This window comes from Vulpes vulpes, chromosome 3, assembly GCF_048418805.1.
Source record: "Vulpes vulpes isolate BD-2025 chromosome 3, VulVul3, whole genome shotgun sequence".
NCBI classification, from domain to species: Eukaryota; Metazoa; Chordata; class Mammalia; order Carnivora; family Canidae; genus Vulpes; species Vulpes vulpes.
In genome coordinates, this window is record NC_132782.1 from 100,686,981 (window position 1) to 100,700,792 (window position 13,812).

General features: G+C 42.7%; 1 protein-coding gene across 5 annotated transcripts in view; it reads right to left on the minus strand.

The window, feature by feature from the left end:
- Positions 1–275: 275 nt before the first annotated feature.
- TMC5 (transmembrane channel like 5) overlaps positions 276–13,812 on the minus strand; it is a 66,534-nt gene continuing 52,997 nt past the window's right edge. For all 5 annotated transcript variants that reach the window (XM_072753745.1, XM_072753746.1, XM_072753748.1 and 2 more), the window contains exons 15-21: positions 11,617–11,692; positions 11,288–11,421; positions 9,344–9,517; positions 7,583–7,661; positions 3,036–3,140; positions 1,593–1,635; positions 276–846 (exon numbers count right to left, since the gene is read on the minus strand). In XM_072753745.1, the coding sequence (XP_072609846.1) occupies positions 800–846; positions 1,593–1,635; positions 3,036–3,140; positions 7,583–7,661; positions 9,344–9,517; positions 11,288–11,421; positions 11,617–11,692 (658 nt within the window). In that variant the 3' untranslated portion in view covers positions 276–799. The remainder of the gene's footprint in view (positions 847–1,592; positions 1,636–3,035; positions 3,141–7,582; positions 7,662–9,343; positions 9,518–11,287; positions 11,422–11,616; positions 11,693–13,812) is intronic.

A 13,812-nucleotide genomic window follows, 5' to 3' on the forward strand; every position in this document is an offset into this window, starting at 1 on the left:
ATTCAAGCCCCAAGCTGGGTGTAGAGATTACTTAAATAAGTAAAATATTTTTAAAGGAATGGTATGTGTACATATGTGTGTATATACACACATAGGTATATATTCATTCCACACACACATATATATATACATACATGCTTCATGCATCACCACTGGTTTCATCTTTGATTCAACATAAGGCTTTGATGGTGACTCATGTATCAACCTCACAGGGGCAGAGTCCCAGTCCACACCCACACCCATCCCAGTTCAACCCCAAAGACTCATACGTGATATGCAATAAAGTTTATAAACAAGACCTCTTGTATTTCTCTGTTGGGAACATGGAGTGGGATATTTGCAGTTCAAAGTCATGAACAAAGCAGGTTCCCCAATTCAGAGGTTTCACATCCCTAAGGATCCCCGTTTTATTCAGGCTGGACTATTTGAGCACCAGTTTCCAAATCTTTTCCGGGTCTGGGAGGAGAGATTTCTAAGGACCAATAATTCATATGCACATCTCTTAAAGACTCAATAAATAATTCCCAGGTTATCTCTTCTGGGTTTCTGTGAACCAGTTTAAATGTTACAATTGTCTTTATTTTAAAATCCCAAATATTTTTTCTTGGAAAATCCAGGTATAAAAAACCAGCAGGCAATGGCCAAATCTTCTTCAGTTTATACATTGTGGTCAGCTTCCCACTCTGGCTAATGGCTTGAATTCCCCTCCTGGGAAGCTCAGAAAGGTTCAGGTGTCACGGAAGAAGCTGCTCCATCTTTATCTTTTCATTCGATTGGTGTCTGGCTGCCGCAACAAACATCACGCCTTTGAATTCTCTTCTTGAACCGAGCGCCTAAATCGCAGGTCTAGGTTGGACCCGGAAAAGAGAAGTTAGCACAAATGCACACACTGCCTCATGTCTGTGAGGGAAATATCAAATTCAAGATCCCATGGCTTCTCATACCTCCTGCCTTCTGTTAAGTTTCTGCAATTTTCCCCTTGAACTCCCATCATTGGGTGTCATCAGTAAATGCTACCCCAAAAAGATGAATGGGTTTGTTTGTTTCCTCCCCAGTATTCATTCCCTTCTGACCTCAGCTCCAGATTTTTCTTGGGAAGCCACCCTTTCTCATTCTCAGTCTCTGTGATCTGTTTGGTTGTAGCACCTCTATCTACAGATCTCTGATCTGGCCGATGAAATCATCACATTTTCATGGCCGTGGCAATTGGTTCACAGATGCACACATCACCCAGTCAGATCCAATGAAACACATCAAGAATTCTGGGCCTCTCATTCTTTCCCACTAGACTTCCATCTGAGAAAGTACAAGAGGCTGATAAAAGTGTCTTGCAATTGTTAGGAAGAGCCTTTTCAAGAAAGGAGCTAACGTAGAAAAGTATGGAACAGAAAGAAACCAGGTTCTGGGAGCATATTGTGAGTCTCTGCTTCTGGTAACACCTAAAGCAAGAATTATTCTTGGATTTTTGCTAAAAACAGCTTCAGTTGGTTCTTTTAATTGACAGAGTAACTGATACATGAAGTGGTTTTGACCCTCTTCCAAAACCAAATGATTTTGGTTAAAGTAGGTCTCCTTCAGTGCCGGTTACTCACCAAAAGCAGCATCATGTTCTCTGACATACAAAGCTCCTGGTTGCTGAAAGGAAATAAAACAGGTGGTCTCATCACTGGAAAGGAATGTAGACTCGGGTCCTATTGCATAGTTGGTGGGATTTGTGAACTGCCACCATTTTAAAATTAAGATGTGACAGATTAAAACCAAGGCTTGGCCATAGACATAGCAAACATGCTTTGTTGGTCTTTTAGGGAAAGTGATTCTATTAATTTATTCATTCATTTCACAGACATTTACTGAAAATCTACAATATGCCAGGTAATATATCAGGACCCAGGGCTGTAAGGGTACAAACAGGGTCTCTGCCTGCACAGGAACTAGAGTCAGACCTCTAGACCCCATATCTACATCATGCTGATGGTATTAATTTACACAAGTAGTAAATGGCATGGCAGTCTCTACTGACAAGATCCTAACTTCCAAAACTAGTAGCATTTGAATTACGGTGGATTTACTGTCTATCCATATTTTCCAGAACACCAAAGAAGCCAGCAAGAACTTTGGACTTATGGCAGGGTTTCCGACATGTCTTATATCCTCTTGGTAGGCATGAAATTGATAAAATCTTAAGAGCATGATATAGTAATATCTATTAACAGTATCATGTACATGCCCTGTAGCAAAAATACTCACATAAAAGCAATTTAAAACAAAAATGTTTCATTATACACTGTTTTTAGTATTAGAAACAAAAAACCTAGAAACCATCCAAATGTCCAAATACGTACAGACTGAAACAATGTTGGAAATACAGTGTTGTGATGAGGGATGGAGTTAGGATACTATGTGTATAGTACAGCCCCACTTTTCTAATAAATGAATAAACAAAAGTGCTAGTATATGCATGTATATTTGCAGATGCCTTCAGGAAAAGATCTGAAAGAGTATACACTGAACCATTAACACAGTGGAGGGAGATTTCAGGGTATTTTCCTTCTCCGTGGGATGTACTTCTGGTGGATCGGACTATATAAAGGATGTGTTCAAGCCCCATGAGGGCCTTTGCTATGACAACCCCATCACAGAGAAAAAGTGTCAGCATGGAAAGAGTGGAATAGGGACGCCTGGGTGGCTCAGTGGTTGAGCATCAGCCTTCAGCCCAGGGCGTGATCACGGAGTCCTGGGATCAGGTCCCACATCAGGCTCCCTGCATGGAGCCTACTTGTCCCTCTGCCTGTGTCTCTGCCTCTGTGTGTGTGTGTGTGTGTGTGTGTGTGTGTGTGTGTGTGTGTCATGAATAAATAAATAAATAATCTTTTTAAAAAAGAAAGGGTTAAATAAATACTATTTGTTAAATAAAAAATACAGAAATGTTTAAACATAGAAAGTGAGGTGTCTTATGTTATTCTAGCTTCCTAATGCACATTTCACAAGGAGGCAGGTCTGTGTCACAAGGAACCCAAGGCAACTCCCAGTCTCACCTCTACATCTCTCCTTTCCTGTGTGAACGAGTTGGTGTTTGCTCTCTTCTCCATATCCTGCAGTTTGGTCAACTTTTCTATCAGGAACATTTTGTCTTTGCCCTCCTGCCAAGACACAAAACCAAAACAAGAACAAAAACATGGGGGATGGTAGGAGGTTGAAAAGCAAATGATGGAATGAAGGTTGGTTTTTTTAGGCAGGTAGGGTCCCAGACATAGAAGAGAGACTGCCATCATGTTTTCTTGCTTGCTTTTTCTGTTTTAAGATTGATTGATTGATTGATTGATTGATTTGAGGGTTGGGGGGAAGGGCAGAAGGAGAGAGAATCTTAAGCAGACTCTGCTGAGTGTAGAGCTTGATCTCACGACCCTGAGCTCAGGGAAATGAGTTGAAACCAAGAATTGGAGGCTTAACCAACTGGGCCACCCAGGTGCCCCGGTTTTGTTTTCTTTTAATGAAAGAGAAGAAATATTTCACAGCACAAATTACCTGCCATAGCCTTCCTGAATTGTAACATCTCCTCTAAAGCAATTCTCCTAGAAGGCTTGAATAGCAAGCCATCTATCCTGCTGCTAGAAGCAACTTAATGCCACTGTCTGAAGGCCCAGGACAACTGGTGTATAGTAGCTCCCTTCTTGGCATGCCCTCAGTCTCAGAACACTGGGCACCAACATCACTGCCCTGTCCTCCCACTGAGAATGTCAAAGCTCACAGCTCTGCATCTGGGGACGTCAAATATATTTGTCCAAGTTATCAGTGTCAATGGAGTAGACCTAGATGAAAAATTCTCAAATTGGGGAGGGGAACAAAGGAAGGGGGTACATCCTACCAGGAGTGAGAATCACTTACTGGTGAATCTGCTGCAGATGAGAGGGTGGTATATTCTACTAGTGTTGAAGTAGGCTAGCAAGTGCCATTGATGGTCTGGCCAGTCTAGATCAATTCCTTTTCCCATGCCCATGTTTCTCCTTAGACTGTCACCCACGAATTTAAGCATCCAATAATTATATAATGAAGCTATCATATTTGCTTCATAATAATTTTCTATTTCCCTCATTCCTTCTACATTTCTTCACTGGAATCATGCAAGGAAGAGCTGTCCTCGGGAAGCGGCATCTTAAACAAATTCGCTAGCTGTCTTGGATATAGCCAACTTGTTTGAAAATTACTGGTCTCTAGCAGCTGTTTCCATACTCTAGTGCCAGTGAGAATTATTTAGAGAGCTTGCAAAGATGCAAACTCTTAGGATTTATCCAAAAGATCTTGACTCAGGGAGGCAAAGCTGCATTGTAGCTAAGAGTACAAACTTTGAAATTGCCCAGTTCAAATCCCACCATTTAGTAGTTCTGTGACTTTAGGCAAGTCACTTCACTCTGTAATCCTTAGTTTCCCTAATTTTAAAATAGGGATTAAAGATGTATATGACCCCAGAGAGAGTAATAAAAATTAGTCTGGGTTCTTTTAGAAACAATGAACCTGCCTCTGTGGTGCAACCTCTGGGTAAGACTCCCAACCATGTAGGCCTGTGGTGATCCTTCTGGTGCCTCTCTGAAATGATGCCATCTAAATTCCTCCTCACTTTACTTGGTACTTCCCTTAAAACATAAGGTTTTAAAATCAAATACTTCCCCTGTTAAGATTTTCTTTTTTTTTTTAAGATTTTATTTATTTATTCATGAGAGAGGCAGAGAAATAGGCAGAGGGAGAAGCAGGCTCCATGCAGGGAGCCTGATGTGGGACTCCATCCTGGGATTCCAGGATCACGCCCTGAGCCAAAGGCAGACACTCAACCGCTGAGCCACCCAGGTGTCCCCTGTTAAGAGTTGCATAAGACTTGCCCAAAACATTCAAAGTGCTGCATCAGAAAACTACAAGTGGTCCTTGTAGGGACAGGCAGAAAAAAGAACATAATTAATCCATGCCCTTCCTTTACACCATATAAAGGACCAACCCAAATGATCTGAAACCCCAAAGATTCAAGCGGATAGAACCCTGGGGAATCCTGCTTCTTTCCCATATTCTTAGATGTAAGTGTTCATGTCATAATTATATTGGTATTTAGAAGAAAAGGGAACCAGCCCAGTGGCAATAAGCATCACTATTCCCAGACTGTGGTCTCTAAATGCCATTTCACCAGGATTCCTTGAATAAATGTCTGATTCATGTTCTGGGGCAAGGTAATGAACAAGAAGAGCCTTGAACATCTTGTCCTTCCAGAGAGCAGGTGAGCTATCAAAGACTTCTGGGGTCATGTCAAAAGAGCCCAGGAGCTAATCCAAAAGGATTTCCATTAGCAAAGGATGAGACTATTTAAGGATGAACAAATTATTATAATTTTTAAAAAGATTTTATTTATTTATTTCAGAGAGAATGAGCATGAGTAGGGAGAGTGGCAGAGTGAGAGGGAGAAGCAAAGTCCCAGCCGATCAAGGAACCCAATTCAGGGCTCGATCCCAGGACGCTGGGACAATGACCCAAGCTGAAGGCAAGATGCCTAGCCAACTGAGCCACCCAGACACCCCACAAATTATTATAATTGAAAGATGTCAAAGTATACTCAAATCTATGAATTCATAATGATAATTTTAAAATCCTCACTGGCCACATTTGGAGGTTGCTAGATGACAGGTTGAATAGTATCTCCCTTTTAAAAAGATATGTCCATGTTATCCTACCTAAGTACCTGTGAATATAACCTTGTTTGGAAATGAGATCTTTGCAGACATAATTAGAGATTCTGGAATGAGATCTTTCTGGATGAGGATGAGCCCTAAATTCAATGACAAGTCCTTAGAAGAGAAGGAGAAACAACGAAAAAGAATTTGTGAAGGTGAAGGCAGTGACAGGAGATACGAAGCAACGAGTCAGGAAACAGCTAAGTTAGCCTGTGGCCCCTACAGGAAGCTAGGAGAGGCATGGAACAGATTCTCTCTCAGAGCTTTGGAAGGTACCCTGCTGAAACCTTGATTTTGGACTTCTGGCCTCCAGAACTGACAGAGAATAAATTTCTATTATTTTAAGCCACCAACTTCGTGATTTTTTGCTATGGCAGGCCCTAGGAAACTAATACAGACTGGGATACCAACGCATCCTTTCAAAAAATGGTAAATAAAGGGGGAAAAATCATGCATATACTTTGCCTTTCCTTTATAAATTATATTACAAGGTAATCAAATAGTGGAGCAAAAATTCTTTTTTCATAGAAGATTCTTAGCTAATCAATGCAGAAGAATTTCTAGGAGTAGAGTACCATGATTTTGTCATCTCTAATGAAATCAGTGGTCTACTAGGCAATACTCATCAAAGGCTGTAAAATCCATCAGGTGAAAGGCAGATGGGGAGTCTTAGGATAGATGGGTCGGGCTAACAAAGCATGGACTCACTGATTACTTTTAATATCACACAAAAATAGACAACAGGACATTTTATGTTTCAAGGTAATGCTGTAAGAAGTACATAGCATCATCTATGAAGAATTCTGGCTAAAATGCTGAATCTGGGGGCACCTGGGTGGCTCAGTGTTGAGCGTCTGTCTTTGGTTCAGGTCGTGATCTTGGGGTCCCGGGATGGAGTCCCACATTAGGCTCTCCTCAGGGAGCTTGTTTCTCCCTCTGCCTATATCTCTGCCTCTCTCTCTGTGTCTCTCATGAATAAATAAAATCTTAAAAAAACAAAACATAAAATCAAATGCTGAATCTGGATTTAATCGGACTTTTAAATATCACCACCAGGGTACAGGAAATAAAAAGAAAAAAGAAACAGGGTAAACACCACCACAAGGTTGCAAATTAGATATACGCAGAATGTAAGAACTAACACAAGACAAATGGCCTGGTTTCTTCAACAATAATGGCAAGAGAAGAGAGAAGGGGAAAACAAATGCAGATTAAAAGAAACAAGAGACGTATCAACCAGTATCAACCAAATGCAGCACGTGGCACTTTCCCAGACCCTGATTTGAACACCCCTATTGTAAAAAGACACTTCAGGGGACAATCGGGGATTTTTGACCTTTGATTGCATATGAGAATTGATAGAATTCTTTAGAATTATTACACTTTCTTTTAGGCATGATGATGGTGATATTGTGGTTATGTTTTTTAGAAGTCTGTTTCTCAGGACCCCCAGGTAGCTCAGTGGTTAAGCGTCTGCCTTCAGCTCAGGGCGTGATCTCGAGTCCAGGATGGAGTCCCGCATCGGGCTCCCTGTAGGGAGCCTGCTTCTCCCTCTGCCTGTGTCTCTGCTGCTGTGTCTCTCAAGAATAAATAAAATCTTAAAAAAAAAAAGTCTGTATTTCTCAGGCACATAGAAGTTTCTACAAATAAAATTATGTAAATTTAGGATTTGCTTTAAAATAATTCAGAGATTTGCATTGAAGGTTTAGTGTAGATTAAATAAGAGTATACACATGCTGATGGTAGTTGGTGCTGGGTGGTGGGCAGGTGTGGATTCATTCAACTATTCTATTTTGGAGTATGTCTGAAAGTTCTTCTTATATAACGTTTAAAAAAAAAGGTGGAAGGAGGATAACAGAGGGACTCCTCACATTAATAATCTGTTCATGGAGCAGTCTGATCATAATCTTCCTTCCTTCTGTGATCTGCCAGTAGAGGTAGGTGATGATTCTAGAAGAGAAGAAAAAAAAGATGACAGATACTTTTGCCAATGTTCTGCAGTCCCCAAATTCCAAAAGGGTGCAAAGAAACTAATATTTGGTTACAAGTGGACTTTGGCCCTACAGTGTCCTTGAAATGTTGGTCTGAGTGAGTTACAGGTTAAATACATCACAGCAATGGTTCTAGGTTCTGGGTGGCTCAGTGTTAAGTGTCTGCCTTTGGCTCAGGTCATGATCTCAGGGTCCTGGGATTGAGCCCCATGTCAGGCTCTCTACTCACCAGGGAGTCTGCTTCTCCCTCCCCCTCCAACCCTCCTCCGTCCTCCCACCCCCACTCATGCTCGAGTTCTCTCTCTCTCCCTCTCTCAAGTGAGCAAATAAAGATTAAAAAATAAATAAAGAGCAACAGTCCCCAACCTGGCTGCACAGAGAATCAATCAGGTGAAAGATGGAAAAAAGACTCATTTCACGGCCCCTTCTCAGATCCATTGACTGAGATTCCTGGGGCATAGGGGCCAAATGGTATTTTTAGAAATTACACATGATTTTAATGTGCAGCCAGAGTTTGTGAATCTGGATAGTGCTATTCAAACTTCAACATGACACAAATTTCCTGGGAGTTTTTCAAAATTCAGGTTCTGGGATTCTGTAAGTCTGGGGTAGGGTCTAAGATTCTGGATCTCTAGCAAGCTCCCCAGTGAATTGGTAATTTGATGCAACAAGCTGCTAGGAAACCTGAGCATTTTAAAGAGGCAGATAACAACCTAGTCTGGGGAGGGAAGGCATGCCCAGGAGCAAGGACATCCAGGTTGTAGCACGCTGTCACTCACAGACCGTGCAGCCTGGAACTTATCTCTGCAAGTCAGCCCATTGCTGTCTTATCACTTCCACCTGTAAAACTAAGAGGTTGCTCTGTAAGCAACATCTACTGGTTCCACTAATCTGTGCTTTTGAGTTGTATCTCTCTCTGGGAAGAGTTGCTATCTCTAATGCCATCAGGCCTAGGCTTCTTTCTTTCTTTTTTTAAGATTTTATTTATTTATTTGAGAGAGAGTGAGCGAGCACACATGAGTGGGGAGGGCAGAGGGAGAGGAAGAAGCAGATTCCCTGCTGAGTGGGGAGCCCCTATATCCCAAAGGCAGCTGCTTAACCCACTGAGCCACCCAGGTGCCCCAGGACTAGGCTTCTAAAGAGAGATAGCTATTAGCCAATCAACTATTCATGTAGGAAGATGAATCCAATCTTGGCAGTTCTTTTTTATCCACAAGAAGTCAGATATTGATCATTTTTATTTGAAAATGGAAGAATGCTATCCTACGTACCAACAATGCCCAATCCATTTGAACGTAACCACAATCTCAGGAAGAATCACACATGTGATTTTCCTAAGCATTCTCAAATCCAAAATTTCATTTTGTTTTTATGTTATTTCTTAAGAGGGGACATAACAGGTATTACTTTTTCATAAAACAGGCAAAAAAAAAAAAAAACCAAAGCGCACAAAAAACCAAAACGAAAGACCTAGGGCAAGATGATAGCAAGTAACTGTTTTAAAAAATTCAAGGGCAAAGTGAAGACCATCCAGAATACTGATTTGTGGCCCTCTGCTTTCCTGGCAAACCTCCCCGAATCTATTCCCAGGTGAAGTTAATGGCACATTTCCCCCCAGGTTCCCAAACGTGCTCCACTTACAGCACAATGAGGGTGAGGATGAAAAAGAAATGCACACTTCCAATGAGGTTCTGGTAGATCCAAACAACCCATAGGTAGCTGGGCCTTTTACTCAGGGAGTCAATCCAGCCGTAGATGGAGTGAATGAAGAAGGGTAGACCTCGAAAGGGACCACAGTCAGCTGAAGGTTTCAATCTGATAAAACAAGGGATAGAAAAACATCTCTAGCAGGAGACTCAGGGCATAGCTTTTTTCTAGAATCAAATGGTCCTTTCTGAGCCCTGGACCTGGAGCCAGAAATTCTTGCCTGCTGATACCCTCTCCCTCCTGGCCTCAGCTGCTATGTTTTGTGCTCATGACCTGCACTCCGAGGATCAGCTCCCACACAGGGTTCACATTGGATCTACTGGTCACCAATCCAAAGAGCAGGCAATGAACTCTGTGGCATCCCAGCTTGCAGAAATGAACTGGGTGGTCAGATTATTTTTCTGGGGAAGTCAAACTAGGAAATACAAAGAGGAGACCCTGTGATCTGTGGAAGCTGACGCTGTGGCAATGGTGGCCATGTGTAGCAGTAGGAAATAGCAGAAACTAGAGGGAAACTAGGAACTGGTTAGGAAGAGGGAAAAAAGAGAGATGCAAAGACATCATAAAACAGAGGAGCCTGGCCTGAAGCCACCTGAGTTCCTGATAGTTCTATTTCTGCTTATGCCCTAAAAGTCAACTCCTTTGTTCATTCATTCATTCATTCATTCATTCATTCATTCATTCAATAAAAGTTTATTGCACCTGTACCAGGTGCTGTGCTAGACACCAAGCCCTGGAGATTCCATAGGAAAGAGCAGACCTGGATTCCACCCTCTCAGGCTTACATTTTACCAAGAAAGATGGACAACTAATGAGTCACGATTAAATAAAGATTCAAATGAAGGCATTTCTGACCATGAACGATGGAATAAAGAAAAGAAACTGCCCTGAGAGAAGGTGACATAGATAAGGATGGTCATGAGGATCACATCTTGAAGATGACCTCTGAGCGGAGAACCAGAGGGTATATAGAAGGCCATCGAGCAAAGTGGGAAGAACATTTCAAACAGAGGACTCCACCCTGTGTTGGGAGAGGCTCATAGGGTCCCAGGTATGGAGCAAGAGCCATGAGGATGAAGGAAGGTGGAGCCGGAGTGGGGTGCAGCTGGAGAGCTAGAAAGGAACCAGCTCAAGCAAGGCATTAAATGTTTATTTAGCTGAAGTTCTGTCCCCATTCTGGGAACAGTACTTTGAGGAACTGAGGAAGCTGCACCAAGCCACCTGATGGGTGGTAACCAAGCTAAGATCTATTCCCTTCTTTGTTTGTTGTGTCTGCCGATTACCAAGGGAACTTGGGTGCAACAATGTATTAAGCATATCTTCTCACTTCTCTTGATGTGGGGGGGTAGGGTACTGACCCTGGAGAGATAGCCTCTCCTGGGGCTACCCTACGTCTTTCATATGCAAACCAACTGATCCAAGAGCCCATATCCCACCTTCCGCCTACTCTATCAGGTTCTCACACTCAGGGTCACTATCCCCCGCCCTGTTCACCCGGGGCCAGGTACCAGACAACTCCAGACAGCCCCTATATCTCAAAACCCACTGAAATTGTTCCAATTTGTCAATCCTAAACCTGCCTACTCTGCCTCACCCTTTCCTTCCCATAGAAACCACAGCAAAGGCTCTTGCTCATGTTTTCTCTTACTCCCTCTGCATCCTGACCAACCCTGGGGTTTCCTCACGTGGCCCTCTGTGGTGTGGTATTCCCATCCCCTGCCACCACCTCTACTGGGATCTGAGAATAACAGATCATCTTTTCAACAGCATTTTTATCTTCTGATCTGCTGGCCTCACCCTTGATAATAAAGCCTACATTTTAAAACACTCACCTACCCCATCTCTAACACCTCACCACAAGGCCACTATCTCTCCTACCTCCAGATGGTGATGGCCAGGGTGCACAGGACCCCAGTGAAGGATGGGAAAAACAGCAAGAAGATGAAGAATGTCATCATCTGTGAGGCTCGCCAGGCTTTGCTCGGAGGCTGGAAATTCATCATCAGGCTGATCTGAAGAGAGAGAAGCATCATCTTCCATCTGTGACTAGAGAAGCAGGCCAGATGGACCCCAGCCAGGCACTGGTTTCTTGATAGCCTTCCCAGTACCACCAGCCCCTACCCTGCCACCCCAGTGCAATTCCAATCACCCCTGGGGGCACAGGGGACTGAGAGAAGCTAATTGATTCCAACTTCAGACTGACTCACATTTTTGACGTAAAACATGATGAAAAGAGTAATCATTTGGATAAAGGGCAGCAGAAGGCAGAAGAAGGTTCCAATCCTATGAGGGAGAAAGAGTGTCAGAGGTCACAGGGAGACACACAGAGTGGGGAGTGGGGGCAGATATGGACTGTGGAGTGAAGGGAAAGACAGTGTTATGGGCAGAACTATTTCTCCAAAATCCATATGCTGGAGTCCTAACTCCTAGTACCTCGAAATGTGACTATATTTGGAGATAGGGCCTTTAAAGAGATAGTTAAGGTAAAATGAGGTCACTAGGGTGGGCCCAAATGCCATCTGACTACTGCTTTTAAAAGAAGAAATAAGGACACAGATACATACAGAGGAATCATGTGAGGACACTGGGAAAAGGTGCCATCTACAGGCCAAAGGCAGAGGTTTCAGAAGAAACCAACCCTACAACACCTTGATCTTGGACCTCAAGCCTCCAGAATTTGAGAAAATAAACTTCTGGGAGCATCTGGGCGGCTCTGTCAGTAAAGCGTCTGCCCTCAGCTCAGGTCATGATCCCAGGGTCCTGGGATAGAGCCCCGGGTTTGGCTCCCTGTTCAGCAGGGAGTCTGATTCTCCCTCTCCCTCTGGCCCTCCTCTCTGCTTGTGCTCTCTCAAATAAATAAATAGATAAATAAATACATAAATAAATAAATAAATAAATGTTTTTATTTATTTATTTGAAAGACTGGGGGCGGGGGGGCAGAGACACAGGCAGAAGGAGAAGCAGGCTCCATGCAGGGAGCCCGACACGGGACTTGATCCCAGGTCTCCAGGATCAGGCCCTCGGCTGGAGGTGGTGCTAAACCACTAAGCCACCAGGGCTGCCCAATAAAATCTTTTTAAAAAAGAAGAAAATAAATATGTTTCTGTTGTTTATTAAGCTACCCAGTCTGTGGTACTTTGTTATGGTAGCCCTAACAAACAAATGCTGCAAACCAAGAAAATCCCTACCATACCCAGGAAGCTTAGCTGCTCTCTTCCCAGCTTTAGAAAAGATATTTTGCAGAAAGCACCACCCACATACCACCAAATGCCCTTCAGCAAGCCATAACTGAGGTGTCCCAAATGTGGGACATGTCCCGTTCCTCCCTTCATGGCATCCAGAATGTCTGACACCCTACAGGGACAGTAAAAACTGCATTGAGTTACACATGAGAAGGTCATTCCCCCCTCAATTCTCCTTAATGCTCCTGAGTACCAAGAAAATAAATCTTACTTTGGTGGGCCTAACATTTGCCAATCTCCCTTTTTTATCCTAAAAGAAAGGTTGGGGTGGGCATCTGGGTGACTCAGTGGTTGAGCGTCTCTGCCTTTGGCTCAGGGCCTAATCCCAAGGTCTAGGATCAGGTCCCCCATCAGGGTCCCTGCATGGGGCCTGCTTCTCTCTCTGCCTGTGTCTCCGCCTCTCTCTGTGTGTCTCTCATTAATAAATAAATAAAATCTTAAAAAAAAAAAAAGAAAAAGAAAAGAAAGCATGGGAATAAGGTTTAAACTGCAAGCCTTGGCAGACAGCAGCACCCAGCTAGAATTTAATGACTATGATGGGCCTAGCTTTATTTTATTTTTTAAAAAAATTGAAATTTTTCAAAAAAAAATTGAAATTTTTCTTTAAGTAATCTCTACACGAGAGATAGGGCTTGAACTCACAACCCTGAGATTAAGAGTCAGATCCTCTACTGACTGAGCCAGCCAGGTGCCCCTAGTTTACTTTATTTTTTCAAGTGACTTGCAGATTTTCTCAAATAACACTGCTTTCCATTTATGGCTGTAAAATATAAAGATTCCTTTAAAAATGTATTTAAGAAAAAAAAGAGGACAAACCATAGAAAAAATAATATTAAGTGAAAACCAGTACTGGTGATATGTAGGTATGCCAAAAAATAGGTAGGTTGGTGTGCAGAACACAACTTTGGGAAACACTTACCTCATCTCATTTCTACCATTGTCCATAATCTACACTTCCTTTCTGTCATTCTGTTAACTTTTTTTTTTTTTTTTTTTTTTTAAAGAGAGAGAGAGTGAGCAGGAGAGGAGCAGAGAGAGAATCCCAAGCAGGGATTGACCATCCAGTGGTCAATTGTGTGAGGGCTTGATCTCTAGGGTTCAAAAACCTGGCCAAAGTAAGCACCCAGTAAATGAAGATATGCCATTATTATCACATCAGCC